General features: G+C 49.8%; 1 protein-coding gene across 2 annotated transcripts in view; it reads left to right on the forward strand.

Annotated features, from left to right (window-relative positions):
• Positions 1–26,216, forward strand: part of PHF19 (PHD finger protein 19) — an 80,500-nt gene that overhangs the window by 43,135 nt on the left and 11,149 nt on the right. For both annotated transcript variants that reach the window (XM_063935987.1, XM_063935988.1), the window contains exons 6-12: positions 1,610–1,758; positions 2,074–2,169; positions 8,248–8,316; positions 9,519–9,639; positions 14,291–14,358; positions 14,632–14,805; positions 15,771–15,858. In XM_063935987.1, the coding sequence (XP_063792057.1) occupies positions 1,610–1,758; positions 2,074–2,169; positions 8,248–8,316; positions 9,519–9,639; positions 14,291–14,358; positions 14,632–14,805; positions 15,771–15,858 (765 nt within the window). The remainder of the gene's footprint in view (positions 1–1,609; positions 1,759–2,073; positions 2,170–8,247; positions 8,317–9,518; positions 9,640–14,290; positions 14,359–14,631; positions 14,806–15,770; positions 15,859–26,216) is intronic.

Consider the following 26,216-nt stretch of genomic DNA (forward strand, 5'->3'; position numbering starts at 1 on the left):
AATCAACATTCTGGAATTGCGGGCGGTCTTCAATGCATTGAACCTAGCCCAGCATTTAATTCAGAACCGTCCTGTTCAAGTGCAGTTGGACAACGCCACCACAGTGGCTTACATAAATCATCAAGGCGGCACTCAAAGCCGTTTGGCAATGAAGGAAGAAGTCTCACGGATTCTACATTGGGCAGAACGCCATCTACTGGCCATATCGGCAATGGCCCTCATTCCGAGTTGTTCGCTCGTTCTTTTTCTTCGCATCCCTATATCACGCCTGTGGCTCCTTGGGACTTGTCGGTGGTTTTGGAGGCGTTACAAGAGTCTCCGTTTGAACCTCTTGGTTCAGCTGACCTTAAGTGGCTTTCCCTTAAGGTGGTGTTTCTGCTGGCTATTGCTTCAGCTAGAAGAGTGTCGGATTTGGGTGCCTTGTCCTGTAGTTCCCCATATCTGATATTTCACCGTGACCGGGCGGTTCTTAGGACTCGTCCCGGGTATTTACCTAAGGTGGTTTATTCGTTCCACCTTAACCAGGAGATTGTGGTTCCGGCACTTGTTTCTCCTGATCTGTCTCCCAAAGAGCGGTCTTTGGATGTGGTACGGGCTCTCCGTATCTATGTGAAGAGAACTGCTTCTATTAGGAAATCTGATTCTCTCTTTGTGCTGTTTGGATTTCACAAACGGAGCTGGCCTGCTCACAAGCAAACTTTGGCCAGATGGATTAGAATGGTGATTGCACATGCTTTTGTGAGGGCTGGTCTGTCAGCTCCTGCTCACATTACGGTCCATTCTACTCGGTCTGTTGGACCTTCTTGGGCGGCCCGCCGTGGTGCGACCCTTGAACAATTGTGCAAGGCGGCTACGTGGTCCTCTGTGAACACGTTTATAAGGTTCTATGCCTTCGATACTGCCGCTTCCCAGGATGCTTCCTTTGGACGCCGGGTTCTTGTGCCCGCTACAGTGCGTCCCCTCCCATAAGGAACTGCTTTAGGACATCCCCATTGTCCAATCCTTGTGGAGCCCAGTGTACCCCGCAGCAGAAAATGAGTTTTATGGTAAGAACTTACCTTTGTTAAAACTCTTTCTGCGAGGTACACTGGGCTCCACAAGGCGCCCACCCTGGCGCACTTAGCTTCTTTGGGTTGGTATGGCATTAGCCGCTGACACGTCTCCTGTCGTGAGAATGTGGTGTTTGTGGCTACTAACCGTTGTCGTCTCTTTTCCTGCTACTGCATTGGGCTGGTTAACTAAAAACTGAGCTCCTGTGCTGGGAGGCGGGGTTATAGAGGAGGCGGCGCTGTGCATTCTGGGAACAGTCAAAGCTTTGAGCCTGTTGGTGCCTCGGATCAAGATCCTACTCTACACCCCTATGTCTATTCCTTGTGGAGCCTAGTGTACCTCGCAGAAAGAGTTTTAACAAGGGTAAGTTCTTACCATAAAACTCGTTTTTTCAAACCCAGCCTGTGACATGGCAGGTAGTTGCTCATTGGCCAGTACTTTATCTCCGTCCACTTTATCTCTCTCCAAGGTTTTAGTAAATAGACCCCTAAGTTCTACATTGCACAGCAGGTAAGAAATGATTAATGTCTCCTGAGATAATGTTGTTTTGTCTCGGCAGAAAGGGGGCGCCTTGAAGAAAGGACCAATCGCGAAGACCCTCCAGGCGGTGAAGATGTTTCTGACGTACAGTCCCGAAGATCTGGACTGGGACTCTCCGCACAGAACCAATCAGCAGCAGTGTTACTGTTACTGCGGCGGCCCCGGAGAGTAAGATGGCGCTATGTACAGTATAACGTCGCACTGATCCTATACAAGTGTCGCATGTCGAATGAATCGGCAGTGTCTCCTGGTCGCATTGTGACTGAGATGGGTAAAGAGACGGCTGGCGCTAGCGTAGTCGTACAGCAGCGGCCGGCTCGCTCGCGCTACACGGCGTATAATCCCAGACGCTTCCTTGTAAAAGTACATGTGATGTCACAAGAGGCCGTCGCGTTTGCACTTTGATAAATGAGCCTCACCGCCTAGAAATGAGATTAGCGCTTCCACCCTCCGTCTGTAACTGACCTCCTTGTGTTCCCGCAGGTGGTACCTAAAGATGATCCACTGCTACCGGTGTCGCCAGTGGTTCCACGAAGCCTGCATCCAGTGCCTCAATGAGTCCATGATGTTCGGAGACAGGTAGAGCCTGCCAGTAGGATCACACAGAGCCCCGAAACGTGCCCCCCGGCCCCCCTCGCTTCCCTGCAGCGCGGGGAATGACTGGTTTATTTATACAGCCTCTTAGCTGTTAACACTCAGCCCCACGAGCCGTTAACAGCCAGTAAATGGTCCGGCGCTGACGGCTTATTACCTTTGTAAATTGTGCTGGAGCGGTCTGTTAAAACAACTTGTTTTTGCTCCGCAGCGTTAGTGAGTGGGAGAGCCGGTGAGAGGAATGTCGGCAGCGCAGTAAAACAGGGGGGGGGTTTCTCCAGCAAGAAACCACTATACTAACACATTAACAGGGACCATTCTGAAGGGGAAGCGGATTTGCGCTGCAGGGGCCTTGTTTATACTCTCTTATTCAGCGTGCTGTACAGTACAACCCGCTCGATGCTCATGCAAGTACAAAGGCGGCGCCATCTAGCGATTGGGAACAAACTGCGCAGATGTTGCAGGCTGCGTACACGTGTCTAAGTACTTACGAGCGGTTCTGACTCGTATCCATCTCGGTGTTTTCTCTACGGCGGGCGAATGGGCGTTACTGGGGGGGGGGGCACTGTGCGGCAGTAGGGAGTGCGCATGGACAAAAGTGTCCCGCGGGCTGTAGGCTTAATTCAGACCTGATCGCAACAGCAACATTTTTCTCTAATGGGCAAAACCATGTGCACTGCAGGTGGGGCAGATGTAACATGTGCAGAGAGAGTTAGAATTGGGTGGGGTGTGTTCAGTCTGAAATCTAAATTGCGGCATAAAAAATAAAGCAGCCAGTATTTACCCTGCACAGAAACACTATAATCCACCCAAATCTAACTCTCTCTGCACATGTTACATCTGCCCCACCTGCAGTGCACATGGTTTGGCCTATTAGAGAAAGATTTTGCTGTTGCGATCAGGTCTGAATTAGACCCAGTATCTTCTGAACCTAGTATAGAGTAGGTGTAAATACAGCTGCAATGTTAGGGCTGAAGATTCTACAATGGCGCCATTTCCCCCCCGTAAGGGAGGTGGGCACGAGCCAACAGCTGGTTGCGAGGGGTACGGCCAAGCATGCCCTGCCTAACCTTAGCACCTTAGCAGCCGCACTGGCCATTCTGCTGGGCTGAGTTAGCTAGGAGACAGACTTATTCTAAAGGCCATATGGTGCAGTATTGTGACATGTTTTCTGGATTACTTCCCCCCGTTAGTATTGGCGTTTATGGCGGTCATGTCTTTGGCTGGTGTTTCTCCCGCGGCCTCTGTGGTTCCCCAGTGAATTTGGTAGCTGTCTTTGGATGGGACTGGCCCTGGCCTTGGCTCATGTGTGTGTACAGTCAGACTGAAGTGACGGCTTTCAGAATAAATTCAATGCGGTTTCAATAGCATTCTGCGCATTCTTAAACCTTCCCGAGAGACGGCCTTTCACTGCGATGGGGCCTTCCAGTCTTACAAGACGGCACATTCCCCACATTTAACCCTTTTACAGGAGTGCAGATGAGAAACCCAGTGTAGCGGGTTAGAAGTGTCCTGCCGGCTCGCACACTCACACAGCGTCTCCCTCCTCTGTCGCCTGGCTGCGTTATTTCTGCCCGTGACTAGTTCCCACCAGCGGCCGGTGCTGCTAAATCTCCTGACATCAGCTCCGAGCTGCGAGACCAATCCTCGGATTCTGCTCAAGCTGACATAACACCAGCACCTCTGACGTCTTACCGCTTTCAGGCGGGTTCAGTATGGTATGCCGGCGGTCGGGCTCCCGGCGACCAGCATACCGGCGCTGGGAGCCCGACCGTCGGCTTACCGACAATGTGGCGAGCGCAAATGAGCCCCTTGCGTGGACCCCCACGAGGGAGAATAAGTGTCGGTATGCCGGCTGTCGGGATTCCGGCGCCGGTATACTGCGCGCCGGGATCCCGTCAGTCGGCATACTGAAGACCACCCTTTCAGGCATTGCTACCAAATAGCTTATAGGATCAGTGGGAAGGCCCAGTCTCCCCGGCCTGTTACTGCACCCCGGCTGCGGATCTTCATCTCTGGCCTCATGTAGAGTCGGCGCATTTTGTGCTCTGGCCGTCCGTGAAAAAAGTCTGTTGCAAAGGAATCGAACTTGTGTTCACGTGTTTCTAGATGCGTCCAACTTAAAACGTACCCTACTCGTACACAATGTAACCATGTACAGGTCACAGATACTCCACTTACCACACTCTCCACCTCTCTACAAAGCTTCAATTGGGCTCTCAAGACCTACTTCTCTAGCAAAGCCTTACAGCTGTCCTCCTAACCCACCGCTCTATGGGGGTCATTCCGAGTTGATTGCTAGCTGCTTTCGTTCGCTGTGCAGCGTTCAGGCAAAAAAACGGCACTTCTGCGCATGCGTATGCGGCGCAATGCGCACGTGCGACGTACTATTACAACAAACGATGTAGTTTCACACCAGGTCTAGCGAAGCTTTTCAGTCGCACTGCTGGCCGCAGAGTGATTGACATGAAGTGGGCGTTTCTGGGTGTCAACTGACCGTTTTCAGGGAGTGTTCGAAAAAATGCAGGCGTGCCAGGAAAAACGCAGGCGTGGCTGGGCGAACGCAGGGCGTGTTTGTGCCGTCAAAACAGGAACTGAACAGTCTGAAGTGATCGCAAGCGCTGAGTAGGTCTGGAGCTGCTCTGAAACTGCACAAAATTATTTTGTTGCCGCTCTGCGATCCTTTTCGTTCGCACTTCTGCTAAGCTAAAATACACTCCCAGTGGGAGGCGGCATAGCGTTTGCACGGCTGCTGAAAACTGCTAGCGAGCGATCAACTCGGAATGACCACCTATGCTCCTCGCTCGCTGTCTCTCCCCTGTGTGTCACCCCTGTCTGTCTGCCACTCCCCTTTTAGATTGTAACGAGCAGAGCCCTCTATCCTCATATACTTTTGGTTCCAATCACTTTTACCATCATCTCCTCCCCACTGCGTATAGCGGCACCTAACCCCTGGGTTCTGCCTTCCTCTGCTTATTTGGGTGTTGCTGATGCAGAAATGTTTATATACCATGATGTCTTGCATGTTCTGTCCTGTAAGTCATGTTTGTCTTGTTTCGTTCATACTGTTTCTGTTTATGTACTTTGCGGATAATAATAAAAGGCAAAAGAGAAAATTATATTCTTGATTATGTAATTAATAAGTGCCAAAGTTGCATTTTTCATATAGAATAACTTGTCCACATCTCTAATTTACCTCTTAATAAAACCGATAGTCCAAATGGAAACGGACAATCAGAAATCGGAACAGAGGGCTGCAACATATGGGCGTGGCTATTAAATAACGAGACTGTACTTGTAAAAAATAAACCATACTGCATGAGATAAAGATAGTAGGGGGGAAGATTGACCTTGGGCTGTCCCAAAATGGTTTTGCACGTTTCACCCCTCTCGCACAGTTGGCTGTCACACAGCGTTGGAAGAAGTTGTGTGTTTCCCGTGCGTCGTAAAAATGCTTAGGGGGATATCTAATTATCCCGGTTAAAACATCGGGTCCGAAAAACGGCTGTTTTCGTCCGTTTTTCAGACTTTTTCGTGTGAAACAGCTCGGTTTTCTGACGAAAACGGGGCTGTTTCCGGGGATTCTGCTTCGCCTGGAGGCAGGTGAAACAAAATCCCAGATAAGCCGCGGCACACACCGGCTTATCGGGGCTAATTAGATAGTCCCCGGCGGGACAATTAGCCCCGGTAAAAAACGTCCATCTCCATATGCTAACCGAGACTTACACGGCAGATTGTATGTCACGCGCACGTGCGTTTCAGCGGCACAAAAGATTTAATGACGGCTGTGAGGATGACGAAGATGATGAACGTTCCGGCAGGCCTTGCCTGACAAAGACAAACAAAAAGTGAGAAATTGTCTGAATTGACCATCGACTCGGAATGATAGCAGAAATATCGACAAAGAAACTGTTCTTAGGGGGTCATTCCGACCCGATCGCTCGCTGCAGTTTATCACAGCGATCGGGTTGGATCTGCGCATGCGCCCGTGCCACAGTGCGCCCACCCATGCTGGACGGCCGAAGGCCGTTGCTCCCTAGCGGTCAGGCAGAGGCGGTCGCTGGGCGGGAGGGGGTTGGACGCGCCGCCATTTAGGGGGCGCGGTCCGGCCAACGCAGGCGTGGCCGGACCGTTGGGGGAGGGGGGGCTGGGCTGCGGCGGCTGTGTGACATCACACGCAGCTGCTGCGACCCGGGCAGCGAAGAGGTTCTTCCAGCTAGCCGCAGGAGCTGCGCTGGCTGGGAGCTACTCCTCAAATGCAAAAGCATCACCGCTTTTGCACTTCTGCAGGGGGGTCGGCAGAGACATGCGGGGCGTACTAGCCCTGTGCTGGGCGTCCCCCCGCATGTCTGAGTGCCTGTTCGTAGCTGTGCTAAATTTAGCACAGCTACGATCAACTCGGAATGGCCCCCTTAGATCTCAACATTACAAAAGTTTGTACTAAGGTGATCATTCAGACCCGATCGCACGCTGCAGTTTTTTGCAGCCGTGCGGTCGGGTCTGAACAGCGCATGCGTGCAGGCCGCAATGCGCAGACCCGTCGCTGGCCGGCAACGGCCGGCGCCGGCCAGCGACTTTATACAACGGAAGCGATCGCAGGGGGATCGCAAGAAGATTGACAGGCAGAAGGCGTTACTGGACGGCAACTCATCGTTTCCTGGCAGTGTCGGAGAAAACGCAGGCGTGTCCACCCATTCCAGAGGAATGTTCCGGACGTCATCGGTGACCCGGATCGTCTCAGCGGGTGAGTAACTAAGTCCTGGGCTGTGCAGAAACTGCACAAACTGTCGCACCCCTGCGATGCGATTACCCCCTCCTCTGTAGGGGGCGATTACCTCGTCGCAGCAGTGCAAAAAACCGCTTGCGTGCGTCCAGGTCTGAATTAGGCTCTAAGATGGTTCCGAGGCTTCTCACTGCTGAGCAGAAAGAGAATCGAAAGTGAAACGGTGCAGACATTTTGGAACAAATTCAATTGGATTTGGATATTTAGATAAAGTCATTACCTGTGATGAAATACGGATCTTCCAGTACGATCCTGAGACAATGCGCCAGTCCGTGCGCTGGAAACACCATCGTCACCAAGATGAAGAAAGCACGTCAAAGCAAATCCAAACTCCAAGCCATGTTACTGTAAATGTTTTCTTTGTTATCATGGCGTTGTTTTGGCAGACTGCGTAACAATGAATCAGCATTACTACAAACGTGTTCTAGAGACTTTGCAGGAAAAAGTCAGAAGAAAGAGACCAGAGATGTGGAAAACGGTTTCATCCTCCACCAGGACAACGCACCGACCCAAACAGCGCTCTCTGTGACGCAGTATTTGGCCGAGAAATAGATTGCAGTGCTAGAACCCCCTGCGTACTCGCCGGTCCTAGCACAGGGTGACTTCTTTCTTTTCCCTAAAGTCACATCTGTACCCAGGGGAACCCGTTCTGCGTCAGTCACTGAGGTAAAGAAGAAACCGACGGAGCTCGTGAGACGGATGACGGATGTGAGCCACAGCGCGGCTTTCGCCAATGGAAAGTGTGAATGCAGCGGCGTGTGGCTGCAGAAGGGGAGGACATAGAAAAGGAACGGTGTTAAAATGTAATTGATTTAATTAAACAGAAATTATAGCGTCAGTGTCTCATTATTTAATAGCCACACCTCGTAACATAGCTGCAGCGCTATTCTGTGGGACTACTGGTCAGCCAATCATAAGTGGTCACATAGTTCTTCTGCTGTCCTCCGGTATTGCTCCGCCTCCAGTCTCCGGTCCAGGTGGACCTCTTAAGAGGCGGGACTGTGCTTATTCTCATGAGTTTGGATCTCTTGCATTCCAACACGTGTGGCACAGCCACTGCGTCCGGCCGCTGCAACCCAGGGTCGGCTATGACATTTTATTATTGGGTTTCTTATGTAATGCCACCCTGTATTTTGTTTGGTGTATCACCGTAATGTGCAACCAGCATCGTACGAATGGATTGTCCATCCGTGGGCTGATCATACAGTCTACATGCCTCTACCAATGAGATTTTCCGATGATAAAACTGGTTCTTACTCCTATTTCTCTCTTCTTGGCAGGTTTTTTATATTTTTCTGCTCCGTTTGCAACCAGGGAGCGGAATTCATCAAGCGGCTGCCCCTGCGATGGTAATTACCCCATACTGGGGACACTGCTGGGAAATGATCATGCTGGGAAATGACTTTTTGTAAGCAGTACTATGGGGGTCATTCAGAGTTGAAAATAAAAATGGCAGTTCTGCGCATGTGTATGCGGCGCAATGTGCACGCGCGTCGTGCTATTACAACGAAGGGTCTAGCGAAGCTTTTCAGTCGCACTGCTGGCCGCAGAGTGATTGACATGAAGTGGGCGTTTCTGGGTGTCAACTGACCGTTTTCAGGGAGTGTTGGTAAAAACGCAGGCGTGGCAGGAAAAACGCAGGCGTGGCTGGGCGAACGCAGGGTGTGTTCGTAACGTCAAAACAGAAACTGAACGGTCTGTAGTGATCGCAAGCGCTGAGTAGGTCTGAAGCTACTCTGAAACTGCACAAAATTATTTTGTAGTCGCTCTGCGATCCTTTCGTTCGCACTTCTGCTAAGCTAAAATACACTCCCAGTGGGCGGCGGCATAGCGTTTACACGGCTGCTAGCGAGCGAACAACTCAGAATGACCACCTATATGTCTTGTAGAGCCCCCTTTCCTGAGTAGGACTCTCCCACATCTGTGTTACGTGCAAGTTCCTTAATAAAGTATTATGGGGGGGGTGCATCAAGGCTTGGAGAGAGATAAAGTAGCTCCTAACTGTCATTTGCAGTAATATCTCAGTATTACCCCTTTCACACCGCACAAATAACCCGGTATCGACCCGGCATATTGCTAGGTTGACACGGGTCAGCGTGCGGTGTGAAAGCGCCGGGTTGCCTGACCCGGCAATTTAACCCGGGAATAAAGCAGTGTTGAATACCGGGTCAATGGCAGCGTAAACGGGCTCCCGGGTCTACAACAGGGAGAGGCGGCGCGGAGATGATCTCATCTCCCAGCGCCGCCTCCGCCCCTGCTGCTGGCTCCGTCCCCCACTGCTATGGCAACCCGCCCGGCATCGGGGAAGCCGGGAGCAGCGTCCAATGCCCCCACCCGGAAAGGACCCGTTTCCAATTCCCGGGTGGGATTTGCACTGGCGGTGGGAAAGGGGTATTAGTGACCGTTTTTACTAGTTCTTGGGGGTATTGAAAACTTTTTTGCAAATACTTTTTAATTCTTATAAATTCTTTTGATAAATTGGGGAAACGTGGGCGCCATTTTCTAGTATGAGTTCCTGGTCTGTGGTGTGAAACGCGTTGTGTGATTACAGGGTGGATGTCGTTCACCTCGCCCTCTACAACCTTGGAGTCCTCAGCAAGAAGAAATACTTTGACTTCGAGGAGATCCTGACTTTTGTCAATGATAACTGGGACCATTTGCAGCTCGGGAAGGTACGTGGTTCCCTCCAATGACAGGGGGGGGCGGGGGGTCATATGAATTCCTATGGGCTTAGGTAATAGCCTGCGAGCTGCAGGCTGTACGGGCATTCCGGCGATTCTGTCCGGATTTGTGGCTGACCGGCGTATGCAAAGCTTTTCGCAAGGCGGAGGAGAGATCGGGTCTGACGTAGGCCCACGGGCCAGTGGATAGCACAGGATAGCAGATGAAGAATAGTGATGTGTGTTGGATTCTGTGTTCCTCTGACATGCATTATAGGGTGACACGGAAGGTGCAGGGTTCTTTCAGTGTTAATTCTCTATTCTTTATCCCCATCTGTGGTATACACGTGTATAAGATAACGTTCAGCCGGTCAGGGATGGTTACTGGGCAATTTCTGCATATGTCTGCAGTCTGTGGCTCCGGCACCATGGCAGCAGCACAGTATCCTATGTGCCTGTTGGGTAAGTCAGTGGTGGGGTGAGGGGGGGGGGGGGGGGGGGGGGGAGGGGGGAGGCTATGGTAGAATACAGTGAAAGCATTGTCTGTTGTAGGTGCGCTGTATTCTTTCAACATTGTTCCCGTATCAAAGGACTGTTCAATAATATTACTAAATTAACTATAATATTCTTTATTATACGATGCAGCCTGCCTTCATATAATACGACATTGATTCAAAAAAAATGATTGTTGATTTACAGTATATTTGACCTCCCGCATGGTGACTGGTGTACAGTACTGACCTCCTGTATAGTGACTGATGTACAGTACTGACCTCCATGGTGACTGGTGTACAGTACTGACCTCCCGCATGGTGACTGGTGTACAGTACTGACCTCCTGTATAGTGACTGATGTACAGTACTGACCTCCATGGTGACTGGTGTACAGTACTGACCTCCCGCATGGTGACTGGTGTACAGTACTGACCTCCATGGTGACTGGTGTACAGTACTGACCTCCATGGTGACTGGTGTACAGTACTGACCTCCCGCATGGTGACTGGTGTACAGTACTGACCTCCATGGTGACTGGTGTACAGTACTGACCTCCATGGTGACTGGTGTACAGTACTGACCTCCCGCATGGTGACTGGTGTACAGTACTGACCTCCATGGTGACTGGTGTACAGTACTGACCTCCATGGTGACTGGTGTACAGTACTGACCTCCTGTATAGTGACTGATGTACAGTACTGACCTCCATGGTGACTGGTGTACAGTACTGACCTCCATGGTGACTGGTGTACAGTACTGACCTCCATGGTGACTGGTGTACAGTACTGACCTCCTGTATAGTGACTGATGTACAGTACTGACCTCCATGGTGACTGATGTACAGTACTGACCTCCATGGTGACTAGTGTACAGTACTGACCCCCTACATTGTGACGAGTGTACAGTACACACCTCCTTCATTGTGACTGGTGTACAGTACAGACCTCCCTCATGGTGACTGGTGTACAATACTGACCTCCATGGTGACTGGTGTACAGTACTGACCTCCATGGTGACTAGTGTACAGTACTGACCCCCTACATTGTGACGAGTGTACAGTACACACCTCCTTCATTGTGACTGGTGTACAGTACACACCTTCTTCATGGTGACTGGTGTACAGTACACACCTTCATGGTGACTGGTGTACAGTACTGACCTCCATGGTGACTGGTGTACAGTACTGACCCTCTTCATGGTGACTGGTGTACAGAGCTGACCTCCTTCATGGTGACTGGTGTCCAGTACTGACCCTCTTCATGGTGACTGGTGTACAGTACTGACCCCCTACACTGTGACTTGTGTACAGCACTGACCCCCTTCATTGACAGGTGTACAGTACAAACCCCCTCCATTGTGACTGGTGTACAGTACAGACCCCCTTCATTGTGACTAGTGTACAGTACAGACCCTCTGCATTGTGACTGGTGTACAGTACTGACCTGCTTCATGGTGACTTGTGTACAGTACTGGCGCTCTTCATTGTGACTGATGTACAGTACAGACCTCCTAAATTGTGACTGCAGTATAGTACTGACCCCCTACATTGTGACTGGTGTACAGTACTGACCCAATACATTGTGACTGGTGTACAGTACTGACCCAATACATTGTGACTGGTGTACAGTACTGACCCCCTACATTGTGACTGGTGTACAGTACTGACCCACTACATTGTGACTGGTGTACAGTACAGACCCACTACATTGTGACTGGTGTACAGTACTGACCCACTACATTGTGACTGGTGTACAGTACAGACCTCCTACATTGTGACTGCAGTATAGTACTGGCCCCCTACATTGTGACTGGTGGACAGTACAGACCCACTACATTGTGACTGGTGTACAGTACTGACCCAATACAATGTGACTGCAGTATAGTACTGACCCCCTACATTGTGACTGCAGTATAGTACTGGCCCCCTACATTGTGACTGGTGTACAGTACAGACCCACTACATTGTGACTGGTGGACAGTACAGACCACCTACAATGTGACTGGTGTACGGTACAGACACCCTATATTGTGACTAGTGTACAGTACAGACCCACTACATTGTGACTGCTGTATAGTACTGACCCACTACATTGTGACTGGTGGACAGTACAGACCCACTACATTGTGACTGGTGGACAGTACTGACCCACTACATTGTGACTGGTGGACAGTACAGACCCACTACATTGTGACTGGTGGACAGTACAGACCACCTACAATGTGACTGGTGTACGGTACAGACACCCTACATTGTGACTAGTGGACGGTACTGACCTCTATGGTTACTGGGGTACAGACATCTTCTCTAGGGGTTTATGTATATTTTAAAGCAATTTTCCTGCTGGCTAATGTAGAACACAGCCCTCCATAGCAACTAGAGCACTGTATGGAGCCCCTATAATACAAGCTGTCATGATAGCTCATGTACACTGATGGGAAGTGTACAGTATAGCTTTCCTTTCTGGTGGCTAGTCTGCAATACTGACTGCTTTCTACAGCGGCCAATGAGCTCCCTTTCCCTATGGGGTTTCCCACTTACTAGCGGCATGAGCTCAGTTTCCAGCCAGTCAGAGTGCAGGACAAGAAGTGACGCGATATCTACAAGTTATAACACAGGCCGATGTCCATCAACTGGGTTCTAAAGCCTATAACTGCAGCGGTTAGATTTACTGTTGGACTTGGCATAACGCAATCACTACATAGTAATCGGAGCAACCAGGAACGGTTGTAAAGCAGTCATACAAGTGTGTTCCTCCCAGGTCAGCTGTGAGCCTGTCTGTATTTCTGTGAATGATTTTCCTTCTACGCTGCTGCTATACTTGAGCTGGTTCATGTTGAGAACTCTGGAAACCTCACAGCAGAAAATCATAGTGTGGAAAACCAAGGCTTTGCTGCCATCTTGTGGTCACAGATATAGAAAGAAAACTGTATATCCCGCACAAAACATAAACAGTAATAAATAGATACAATGTATATGAACCAGCAATTACAATAATTTTCTTACATTCCTTTAGTATCCCAGCTGGAGGTGCTCCACGGAACTGAATATCACATACTCTAATACCGGAAACCCAGAGACGATTTCACAAAGAAAAAAAGTTCCTTTAGAGTGCTCCACAAAGGAACTTTTTTTCTTTGTGAAATCGTCTCTGGGTTTCCGGTATTAGATCTTGTGGTCACAGCATGAATTACACTAATGTCGCTGTAACAATGGGGGTCATTCCGAGTTGCTGGCTAGCTGCCGTTGTTCGCAGCCCAGCGATCAGGCAAACAAATCGTCTCTTATGCGCATGTGTATGGCGCGCAGTGCGCACGCGCGACGTACTTTCACAAAAGCCGATGCAGTTTCACACAAGGTCTAGCGACGCTTTTCAGTCGCACTGCTGATTGGTGAGTGATTGACAGGAATGGGGCGTTTCTGGGAGGGAACTGACCGTTTTCCGGGAGTGTGCTGAAAAACGCAGGCGTGTCAGATACAAACGCAGGCGTGCCTGGGGAAACGGGGGAGTGGCTGGCCGAACGCAGGGCGTGTTTGTGACGTCAAAACAGGAACTAAACAGTCTGAAGTGATCGCAAGGTAGGAGTAAGTCTCGAGCTACTCAGAAACTGCACAATCTTTTTTTGTAGCAATGCTGCGATTCTTTCGTTCGCACTTCTGCTAAGCTAACATACACTGCCAGAGGGCGGCGGCCTAGCGTTTGCAGTGCTGCTAAAAGCAGCTAGCGAGCGATCAACTCGGAATGACCCCCAATGTAATGTACTGTACTGTATTTATGCATATGCTGCTGCACTACAAGGACAGAAAACCTTCCCCCTCTCAATTCATTGAGCAGTTGTTAAAGCACACCTCCCATAGGCTAACGTGGCATGCTATGTTTTGTAGTGCAACAATAGTTATTTTTGGGCAAAGCTTTAAGCACACAAGCCTGAACAGAATATATTACAGGGACTGCACTGAGCGTGTGTATATCTGTGTATATATATGTGTGTATATATGTGTATATCTGCAGTTACAGTATCTGCCATATTGTTATTTTCTCTTTGCTATATTTCATTTAACTGCAATGAATATAATGCTGTTCTTTCAGAATACTATGTTACCCAGTGTTAATGCCTAATTTCAGCCTCTCATGTCGCTGCTGTCTGACCTGTCAATCATTCCGTTTTAGCTGTCGGTCACCCCAGTTGAAGATCGAGGTCAGCACCTTCTAGATGCACTAAACAGCTATAAGAGCAGGTGAGCCTTCCCCTTCCCTGTCCTTCCCTTCCCTTCACTCCCATTTTTTCAGGCACACATGGTGGTGGGTTACTGTTTTTCAGTACTTGTTGTTTAACAGTCGTGTGAACCTAAAGGTCTCTGAATACCGGACTAGGTCAGCTTGTGATGTCTGCAAACATCATTCGTGCAGCCTACCTAGAAGTATTGTGCGTCCTTATAGTTCATGCTCTGTCTTGTGATTATACCGCCCCCACGTTGATCCTCCTCCGCTGAATTCTGTCGACACTCCAGGTTTCTCTGTGGCAAAGAGATCAAGAGAAAAAAGTGCATCTTCCGACTGAGAATCCGAGTTCCGCCAAGTCCGCCCGGCAAGCTTTTGCCAGACAAACTGCTTGGTCAGACAGAGAATAGGTCCGGTGGAGACATAAAGAAGAGAGGGCGAAGCAAATACTCTCACAAAAACAGGTACGGTTACATCCCTGGCTGCGCGACTCAGGCGTTATACTACATAGATACAGGGAGATATATCACACCTGGGATTGGGATGTGGAGATGGCATCCAATCAGCACAGACGTCATTTTATAGACCGTGCTAGATGAATGGTAGCTATAATCTGATTGGCTGTTATGGGAAACTTCTCTACATACAGTATCTCCCTTGAAGGTTTGATACGTCTGTCTTTCAAAGTGTTATGGGAGCTTGCCCGCACTCCCCAAGACCATTTTACTGCGCCCCCCCCCTCCCCAACTTTTAACACCACATATGTATATATGGATAATACGCTATTCTATGTGCTAGCATTAAATACAGATTAGCTGACACTTTCTTGCTATAAGAGCATACGTACAGCCACGGTGACTTACCTACAGTATGCATGTGCTAGATGGCTATTGTCACATAGCAGAAGGACACTGTGTACTGCACCTTGTCTATGAATAATTAAATGCTACAAAACATAAAATGATAATTACCTGATGCAGCAGCGTCACTACTATTGGTGACACCCGCTGCCGTAGTATCGTAGTGTGGGCGCGCGCCTAAGGCGTTCGCGGTTGTGAGAGGGGTAAGGCCTCGTGGCATGAAGCCAATGCACCCTTGTCACACTGGCCAGCCCCCAGCCTCTCTCCCGAGTTCCGGCACATCTGCTATTTTGGTGTTACCCCCACAGGTGGTGTCACCCGCTGCGGCCCGCACACCCTTAGTGGCACCCCTGAAGTAATCCATAGATCACCTATATTCACAATTATATATGTGTAAGCCCAACATAAAGCATTTTCCCGATATCTGTCACATTTCCTGGCCGCCCACCTGCCACAGCTCAGCACTACAACTCCCAGAGTGCCCAGTCAATGGCCGTAGGCAGCAGATGCTGAGATCGTGAACATTGCCGCAATCCGCTTTTATTTGACGTATGGTCTTCTTCTTGCAGCCTGCTGCCCCATGACTGTCCGCGACAGACGAGGCGGGGGATCGGCAGGAAGCAGTCCAGGTTCCTTCTGGAGGACGCCATTCCCAGTGTCAGTAAATATCGTTTTCTTCTGCAATGCCGCCAAGTTCATGAAATTAGAACTATTCAGTATATTTCCTCTTTCAGGATTAAATGTAGAAACCGACCTGGGTATCTGTACGGGATCTGGTCTGAAGTTCGACACTGTCTAGGTCGACAATGTTTTGGTCGACAGTCGCTAGGTCGACATGTGCTAGGTCGACAGGTCAAAAGGTCGACATGAGTTTTTTCCTTTTCTCTTACGTCCTAGAGCAGTCATTCCCATCCACGGTCCTCAAGGCACACCAACAGTGCAGGTTTTAGTAATATCCAGGCTGCAGCACAGATGGTTAAATCAAAATAACTGAGCTACTAATTAAGTCACCTGTGCTGAAGCCTGGATATCACTAAAACCTGCACTGTTGGTGTGCCTTGAGGACCGTGGTTGGGAAAGCCTGTCCTAGAGGATGCTGGGGACTCCAAAAGAACCATGGGGTATAGACGGATCCGCAGGAGCTTGGGCACACTATAAAGACTTAAACTGGATGTGAACTGGCTCCTCCCTCTATGCCCCTCCCCCAGACCTCCGTTAGATTCTGTGCCCTGGAGAGACTGGACACACACTAGGGGAGCTCTCCTGAGTTTCTCTGAAAGACTTTATGTTAGGTTTTTTATTTTCAGGGAGACCTGCTGGCTACAGGCTCCCTGCAGCGTGGGACTGAGGGGAGAGAAGTCAGACCTACTTCTTCTTAGTTTAAGGCTCTGCTTCTCGGCTACTGGACACCATTAGCTCCAGAGGGTCTGATCACTTGGTGCGCCTAGCTGCTTGTTCCCGGAGCCGCGCCGTCACTCCCCCTCACAGAAGCCAGAAGAAAGAAGCCGGGTGAGTATGTGAAGAACAGAAGACTTCAGTGACGGCAGAAGACTTCAGTAACGGAGGTAACATGCAGCGGTCGCGCTGCGCTCCATGCTCCCACACACTAAAAGCACTCACAGGGTGCAGGGCGCTGGGGGGGGAGCGCCCTGGGCAGCAGGTTACTGTTTTCTAGATAAGGCTGGCAGTGAAAGCATTTTCGGTGCCTCGGCACCGTGTCTCATACCCCCGCCAGCATGTTACAGCTCGCTGCGCGCCTTTGATCCCACGCCGCCGGCTTACACGGGTGCAGGGCGCTGGGGGGGGAGCGCCCTGGGCAGCAAGTTATAGTTTTTTTTTTTAAAGGGCTGTAAAGTATTGCATTTGCGGTGCCGGGGCTCCGTGTCCCAGACCCCCGCCAGCATGTTATAGCGCACTGCGCGCCATTTCTCCAGCGCCGCCGGCTTCCATGGGTGCAGGGCGCTGGGGGGGAGTGCCCTGGGCGGCAGTTACTGGGGGCTGGTTTCACTAGGAAAAAAGGTGCATACGATGGGCCCCAGACGCCGCGGCCGATACCCCCGCCATTTGATAGCTGCGGGCGCGCTGCGCGCCGGTGCTCCCACGCGCCGATGGTTTGCTTGGGCGCAGGGCGCACGGGGGGGCGCCCTGAGCAGCATTAGTTTCCGATGGTATATAGTGTCTTACACTATTTACGGTGCCCGACCTGTGTATATATATAATATAATGGAGCTATAGCGCGCCGAGGGGGGCGGGGCTTAGCCCGCACACATACAGGGTCAGCGCCATTTTCTCTCTGTCCCCGCCAAGAAGTATGTAATGCACAAACAAGGGGGGGGGGGCACAGTGTTTTAGTGTTATGTTACACATAGATAACACTAGTTGAGGTAGGAATGAGCATGAAATCATTCTTGTGTGTATTTTCTGTGTGCTCCCTGTCAGATATACCCATTTTAGTACACTTGTGTCGACAGGCGTGAGTGTTCTGTTATAAACACCTATGGGGTTCACTGTCGGCATCGCCGACGCACGTGGGTACTTGCTACAACATAAAAAGTAAATATTATAGGGGAGGCACAATGGTATGTGGGTGACCCTGTCGGCACCAACTGTTGTCACCGGGGGTAAATGGACATGCTGTATCTGACTTATACCTGTGTATATATAGTTGTACGTTACTTCCCTCGGACCGCTTGGGGTCGCAAGACGGTAATTTTGCCTGGCTACTAATCCCTGCTGTCGACGAATACTGGGGTTTTCTGTCGACTATAATGTTTCCTGGTAGATCCACAACTGGGGCTTTTCAGTACATGATCATACACGTTCAGAACACATTAATGTCACTGGGGACCAGAAGGCTCGAGACAATCCAATTATATGTATGTTATATATATATATTTAGGATATGTATCTATATGTGTATTACAATATGTATATTCATATTATGATTTATGATGAATACTGGTGTAATAGTATTCCTTCTCATGTGCTGGTCGCTCTGTTGATAAAGCTCTAGGTCGGCTGTGACTCACACCCTCTCCAGAAGTCCGAAGGGTTATTCTTTTTCCGCCACGGATGGAATATTGGGGGTCATTCCGAGTTGTTCGCTCGCAAGCTGCTTTTAGCAGCTTTGCACACGCTAAGCCGCCGCCTACTGAGAGTGAATCTTAGCTTATCAAAATTGCGAACGAAAGATTAGCAGAATTGCGAATAGACACTACTTAGCAGTTTCTGAGTAGCTTCAGACTTACTCGGCATCTGCGATCAGTTCAGTGCTTGTCGTTCCTGGTTTGACGTCACAAACACACCCAGCGTTCGCCCAGACACTCCTCCGTTTCTCCAGCCACTCCCGCGTTTTTCCCCAGAAACGGCAGCGTTTTTTCACACACACCCATAAAACGGCCAGTTTCCGCCCAGAAACACCCACTTCCTGTCAATCACACTCCGATCAGCAGAACGAAGAAAAAACCTCGTAATGCCGTGAGTAAAATACATAACTGCATAGCAAATTTACTTGGCGCAGTCGCACTGCGGACATTGCGCATGCGCATTAGCGACTAATCGCTCCGTTGCGAGAAAAAAATAACGAGCGAACAACTCGGAATGACCCCCATTGTGAAAGTCAACGACTGGTCGACACGGGGCCCTGTCTCAAAGGATCGTATACAGGAAAGCTAAGTGATATGATATTTTTCTATGCTGTGGGTTTTTTTTGCATTACAGGCACATGAGGGAGTGTTTGTGTTCGATAAGTCATAAAATAGATTTACCCTATAGAGTGAGGGGAGGTTCCTTAGGTTGGTTCTTCTCTATACCTTTGAGACAGGCTGCCGTACGTATACAGGTAGTGTGGCCGGGGGACTGCTGAGGCTGACTCCGAGAGTTACTGGAGTTTTTCCCTGGGACGGTGTACCGCTGGTTGGGGGGGATGCCTCAGTTCAGCCAATCTCGGTGGATATTCCTGGTAAGTCTAACTTCGGGAGTTAGATTCCCTGGCAACAGTTGGTGACGCATTGTTTTGGGGGATGCAGTCATTTTAATCGGTTAAATACAGTTTTTTGTTTTTCCCTTTCTGTACAGCCTGTGGAAGGTGAAAAGGTAAGAGTTCTGCAGCCTTGTTAGGTTCGCAGAAGAGGATGTTGTTTCTATTTCTACCACATACACCACATGTCGCAGAGTCTATATGGCGGGACCCCGCGCCGGTGAGGACTCAGTTACTACTTTCAGTTAGTCCGGGTATAGACTAGGACCGGTGAGTTACTTATAGAATCCAAAGGGGGACATTCTGGAGTTACAGATGTTTCCCCTCACTGATTTTCTAATGGATATTGCCGTTTCCCCTCTGGAAGAGGAGGTAGTACGCGACGCCATACCAGGGGTGCGTCAGGTTCAGGGCCTTGTCCTCCTGTCCCGGTTATTTAAAAAAAAAAAAAAAGTTTACATGCGTCGTTCTACGCAATCAGATTACCTGGAGGGATAGCCAGGAGTGTCTTGGCCATTTCACTGGAGTGATGGTAGTATGATGGTGTTCTTTCAATAGTAAGAGCCATTGTTATTATGTACTGAGATGTTCGCCTGATTGAGGCGAGGTCAAGAAACAAGTGGTGCAAATCGTTGTTTCTCTCTGACTGTTCTTCAACACAGGGAATGGCTGTTGTTCCCAACGGCGCAGATGTCGGAGGTAGTATCAGGGTAGATACTGAACGGTTGAGGTTCTGTGTTTCCTGTGGAAAAGAGGTCTGAGGATCCTGAGTCGGATCAGATTTGTAGTGCCACTTCATCAATATGTTCCGTTGATGAAGAAGTTGGGTGCGGCGTAAGAGGCCTTTTCGGTGAGCAGGTCGAATGCCAGAGTGGTTTTCATGGGACCTGTTGGGAATGTGGTCCGGGTCTCACCGGCACATGCTCCGAAATATAATCCTAATGGCCAGGATACCGCTCCTGTGGTGTCTGCTCAGTTCTCACCTCCTGGAGGGACGAAGGTTCGGGATCCAGGATTAGATCCTGGTGTCCATGTGTGCAGATCTCCGAGGCTGGGGAGCAGTCCTTACATGGGAGGTATTTCCAGAAGAAAAGGTCAGGCTGAGAAGCTTGTCTACAATAAGCTTTCTTGAATTAAGAGCGGTTTTCAACGAACATATTCTTCGTGATCTGCCCGTGTTAATTCTGTCAGACGACTTGACAGCAGTGGCGTAAGTAAGTCGCTAGGGCGGAACAAGGAACAAAGCGGCAATGGCAGAAGCTGAAATAGTTTTCCGCTGAGTGGAAAGACTGGTAAACGTTATATTAGCAGTCTTCGTTCCGGACGTAAACGAAGGAGAAATAGATTTCCTCTGCAGATGCGCTCTCCAACCGGGAGAAAGACTGTCGTCATGGAGAAGTTTCACAGAAGTGACAAGTCTTTGAGCAGTGTCTCAATTGGGCATGTTGGCGTCTCGCCTCAACGAGAGACCTCAGGAATAGGATTCCAGGTCAAGGATCACTCGAGCTATAGCAGTGGACGCCCTCGTGACACCTTGGGTGTTTTCAGTCTGTATATGTGTCCCCTCCGCTTTCACTCTGCTGAAGGTGATAAACGTAAGAAGAACAGAGGTTCCGGCGATCCTCATTGTTCCGGTCTAGCCAAGGGGGGCTTGGTATCCAGTTCTTCAAGATTTCTTCATATAAGATCCCTGGCCTCTTCCTCTACGGGAGGAACTGTTACAACAAGATCCGGGCGTGTATCAGTACTTACCGCGGCTGCGTTTGACGGCGTGGCGGTTGAACGCCATATCCTAGTCCGAATGGGTATTCCCAGTGAGGTCATTTCCACACTTCTTCATGCTAGAAAAGAAGTAACGGCAAAGCCTTACCACCGTATTTGGGTTTCCGGGCAGTTTTGGCCTTATAAATTTTCTTAAAAAAAAAAAAAAAAAGTTCAGACTTTCGTGAAAGGAGTACTGCACATCCAACCTCCATTTGTGCCCCATTGGCACAGTGGAATCTTGACGTGGTGTTGCGTTTCTTGTGTCTCACTGATTGGAACCTTTATTAAAGGTTGTGTTAAATTTTCTCTCTTGGAGAGTGGTCATGCGAGGCGGTTGTCGGAAGTAGCGGCTTTGTCTCACAAGAGCCCCTGTTTGATCTTCCAAGTGGATAGAATTTAGAATTCGGATAGTAGTTCTGCCGAAAAGGGTTTTCGGTGTTTATCAACAACCTGCCTATTTTGTTGCCTGTGGTAACTTCAGCATTGGCCGATTCAAAGTCTCTCGATGTAGTCTGGGCTTTGAAGATTTATGTCGCCAATTGGGCTCAGTTTGGGGTAACAGAGGCTCTGGTTGTCCGGTATGCTCCCAGCGTGCTTGGGGCGCCTGCGTCTATGCAGTCTGTTACACGTTGGATCTGTGATACGATTCGGCGTGCTAGCTCTACGGCTGGATTGCCGTGACCGAAGTCGGGGGAGACCCATTCTACTAGGTAGGTGGGCTCTTATTGGGCGGCTGCCCGAGGTGTCTCAGCGGGTTAACTTTGCAGAGCGGCTACTTGGTTGGGTTTCAAACACCTTTGCTAAGCTCTACAAGTTTGATACCCTGGCTGATGGGGACCTCATGTTTGCTCAATCGGTGCTGCAGAGTCGTCCGCACTCTCCCGCCTGTTCTGGAGCTTTGGTATAGACCCCATGGTCCTTTTGGAGTCCCCAGCATCCTCTAGGACGTAAGAGAAAATAGGATTTTAGTACCTACCGGTAAATCCTTTTCTCCTAGTCCGTAGAGGATGCTGGGCGCCCGACCCAGTGCGTACTGTGTCTGCAGTTATTGATTTTGGTTGCACTTTGTGGTGATTCTTCTCTGTCAGGCTATTGCTGATGTTGTTCATGCCGTGGCATGTGGTTTCTTATTATTGGTTGGGTTGACACACAGGTTGTGTTACATATTTTCTCAGCATATTGCTGTATGGTTTTCATACCGTGGGCTGGTATTCTGTTGAAGGCCATGGCTTGCGGTATGTTCGTGGTGTGGGCTGGTATAACACTCACTGTGTTTGAAGTATAAATTCTTTCCTCGAAATGTCCGTCTCTCCTGGGCACAGTTTTCTAACTGAGGTCTGGAGGAGGGGCATAGTGGGAGGAACCAGTTCACACCCAGTTTAAGTCTTTATAGTGTGCCCAAGCTCCTGCGGATCCGTCTATACCCCATGGTCCTTTTGGAGTCCCCAGCATCCTCTACGGACTAGGAGAAAAGGATTTACCGGTAGGTACTAAAATCCTATTTCTCTAACGTCCTAAGTGGATGCTGGGGACTCCGTAAGGACCATGGGGAATAGCGGCTCCGCAGGAGACTGGGCACATCTAAAGAAAGCTTTAGGACTATCTGGTGTGCACTGGCTCCTCCCCCTATGACCCTCCTCCAAGCCTCAGTTAGATTTCTGTGCCCGACGAGAAGGGTGCACACTAGGGGCTCTCCTGAGCTTCTTAGTGAAAGTTTTAGTTTAGGTTTGTTATTTTCAGTGAGACCTGCTGGCAACAGGCTCACTGCATCGAGGGACTAAGGGGAGAAGAAGCGAACTCACCTGCGTGCAGAGTGGATTGGGCTTCTTGGCTACTGGACATTAGCTCCAGAGGGACGATCACAGGCCCAGCCTGGATGGGTCCCGGAGCCGCGCCGCCGGCCCCCTTACAGAGCCAGAAGAGCGAAGAGGTCCGGAAAAATCGGCGGCAGAAGACGTTCCTGTCTTCAATAAGGTAGCGCACAGCACTGCAGCTGTGCGCCATTGCTCTCAGCACACTTCACACTCCGGTCACTGAGGGTGCAGGGCGCTGGGGGGGGCGCCCTGAGACGCAATAAAACATGATAAAAATACCTTACATGGCAAAAAAAATACATCACATATAGCTCCTGGGCTATATGGATGCATTTAACCCCTGCCAGAATATACAGAAAAACGGGAGATAAGGCCGCCGAAAAGGGGGCGGAGCCTATCTCCTCAGCACACTGGCGCCATTTTCCCTCACAGCTCAGTTGGAGGGAAGCTCCCTGGCTCTCCCCTGCAGTCACTACACTACAGAAAGGGTTAAAAAAGAGAGGGGGGCACTAATTAGGCGCAGTATTAGAACATACAGCAGCTATAAGGGGAAAAACACAATTATATAAGGTTATCCCTGTATATATATATAGCGCTTTGGTGTGTGCTGGCATACTCTCCCTCTGTCTCCCCAAAGGGCTAGTGGGGTCCTGTCCTCTATCAGAGCATTCCCTGTGTGTGTGCTGTGTGTCGGTACGTTTGTGTCGACATGTATGAGGAGAAAAATGATGTGGAGACGGAGCAGAGTGTCTGTAACAGTGATGTCACCACCTAGGGGGTCGACACCTGAGTGGATGTACTGTTGAAAATTACGTGACAGTGTCAGCTCTGTATAAAAAAAACAGTGGTTGACATGAGACAGCCGGCTACTCAGCTTGTGCCTGTCCAGACGTCTCATAGGCCGTCAGGGGCTCTAAAGCGCCCGTTACCTCAGATGGCAGATACAGATGCCGACACGGATACTGACTCCTGTGTCGACGGTGAAGAGACAACCGTGATTTCCAGTAGGGCCACACGTTACATGATTGAGACAATGTAAAATGTTTTATACATTTCTGATAATACGAGTACCACCAAAAAGGGGTATTATGTTTGGTGAGGAAAAACTACCTGTAGTTTTCCTGAATCTGAGAAATGAGGTGTGTGATGATGCGTGGGTTTCCCCCCGATAACAATTGATAATTTCTTAAAAAGTATTGGCTGTATACCCTTTCCCGCCAGAGGTTAGGGTGCGTTGGGAAACACCCCCTAGGGGGGATAAGGCGCTCACACGCTTGTAAGAACAAGGGCTCTACCCTCTCATGAGATGGCCGCCCTTAAGGATCCTGCTGATAGAAAGCAGGAGGGTATCCAAAAATGTATTCACACACATACTGGTGTTATACTGCGACCAGCAATCGCCTCAGCCTGGAGGTGCAGTGCTGGGTTGGCATGGTCGGATTCTCTGACTGGAAATATTGATATCCTAGATAAGGATAGTATATTATTGCCTATAGAGCATTTAAAAGATGCATTTCTATATATGCAGGATGCACAGCGGAATAATTGCCGACTGGCATCAAGTATAAGTGCGTTGTCCAATTCTACCAGTAAAATGGTCAGGTGATGCGGATTCCAAACGGCATTTGGAAGTATTGCCTTTGAAAGGGGACATTTGGGGTCGGTCTTTTAGACCTGGTGGCCACGGCAACAACTGGGAAATCCACGTTTGTACCCCAGGTCGCCTCTCAAAATAAGACGCCGTATTATCAGGCGCAGTCCTTTGTTGGCAAGCGGACAAAAGGTTCCTCTTTTCTGCTCGTGACAGAGGGAGAGGAAAAAGGCTGAAGAGATTACCCAGTTCCCAGGAACAGAAATCCTTTCCCGCCTCTGCAAAGCCCTCAGTATGACGCTAGGGCCTTACAAGCTCAGGCACGGTAGGGGCCCGTTCTCAATGAATTTCAGTGCGCAGTGGGCTCACTCGCAAGTAGACCCCTGGATCCTTCAGGTAATATCTCAAGGGTACATATTGAAATTCGAGACGTCTCCCCCTCGCCGTTTCCAAAAGTCGGCTTTACCGACGTCTCCCTCTGACAGGGAGGCAGTTTTGGAAGCCATTCACAAGCTGTATTCCCAGCAGGTGATAATCAAGGTACCCCTCCTGCAACAGGGAACGGGGTATTATTCCACACTATTGTGGTACCGAAGCCAGACGGCTCGGTGAGACCGATTCTAAATCTAAAATCTTTGAACACTTACATACAGAGGTTCAAATTCAAGATTGAGTCACTCAGAGCAGTGATTGCGAACCTGGAAGAAGGGGACTACATGATGTCTCGGGACATCAAGGATGCTTACCTTCATGTCAAAATTTACCCTTCTCACCAAGGGTACCTCAGGTTATGGTACAGAACTGTCACTATCAGTTCAGACGCTGCCGTAGGGATGGTCCACGACACCCCGGGTCTTTACCAAGGTAATGGCCGAAATGATATCCCTTCGAAGGAAGGGAATTTTAGTTATCCCTTACTTGGACGATTCCCTGATAAGGGTAAGATCCAGGGAACAGTTGGAAGTCGGTGTAGCACTATCTCAGGTAGTGTTGCGGCAGCACGATTGGATTCTCAATATTCCAAAATCGCAGCTGGTTCCGACGACTTGTCTTCTGTTTCCTAGGGATGTTCCTGGACACAGTCCAGAAAAAAGGTGTTTCTCCCGGAAGAGAAAGCCAGGGAGTTATCCGAGCTAGTCAGGAACCTCCTAAAATCGAACCAAGTCTCAGTGCATCAATGCACAAGGGTTCTGGGTAAAAGGGTGGCTTCCTACGAAGCAATCCCATTCGACAGATTCCACGCAAGAACTTTCCAGTGGGACCTGCTGGACAAATGGTCCGGGTCGCATCTTCAGATGCATCAGCGGATAACCCTGTCACCAAGGACAAGGGTGTCCCTCCTGTGGTGGTTGCAGAGTGCTCATCTTCCAGAGGGCCGCAGATTAGGCATTCAGGACTGGGTCCTGGTGACCACGGATACCAGCCTGCGAGGCTGGAGAGCAGTCACACAGGGAAGGAATATCCAGGGCTTATGGTCAAGCCTGGAGACATCACTTCACATAAATATCCTGAAGCTAAGGGACATTTACAATGCTCTAAGCTTAGCAAGACCTCTGCTTCAAGGTCAGCCGGTGTTGATCCAGTAGGACAACATCACGGCAGTCACCCACGTAAACAGACAGGGTGACACAAGAAGCAGGAGGGCAATGGCAGAAGCTGCAAGGATTCTTCGCTGGGCGGAAAATCATGTGATAGCACTGTCAGCAGTATTCATTCCGGGAGTGGACAACTGGGAAGCAGACTTCCTCAGCACGACCTCCACCCGGGAGAGTGGAGACTTCACCCAGAAGTCTTCCACATGATTATAAACCGTTGGGAAAAACTCGACAGGTATTGCGCCAGGTCAAGGGACCCTCAGGCAATAGCG

The sequence above is a fragment of the Pseudophryne corroboree genome, chromosome 8 (assembly GCF_028390025.1).
Source record: "Pseudophryne corroboree isolate aPseCor3 chromosome 8, aPseCor3.hap2, whole genome shotgun sequence".
Taxonomy (NCBI): Eukaryota; Metazoa; Chordata; class Amphibia; order Anura; family Myobatrachidae; genus Pseudophryne; species Pseudophryne corroboree.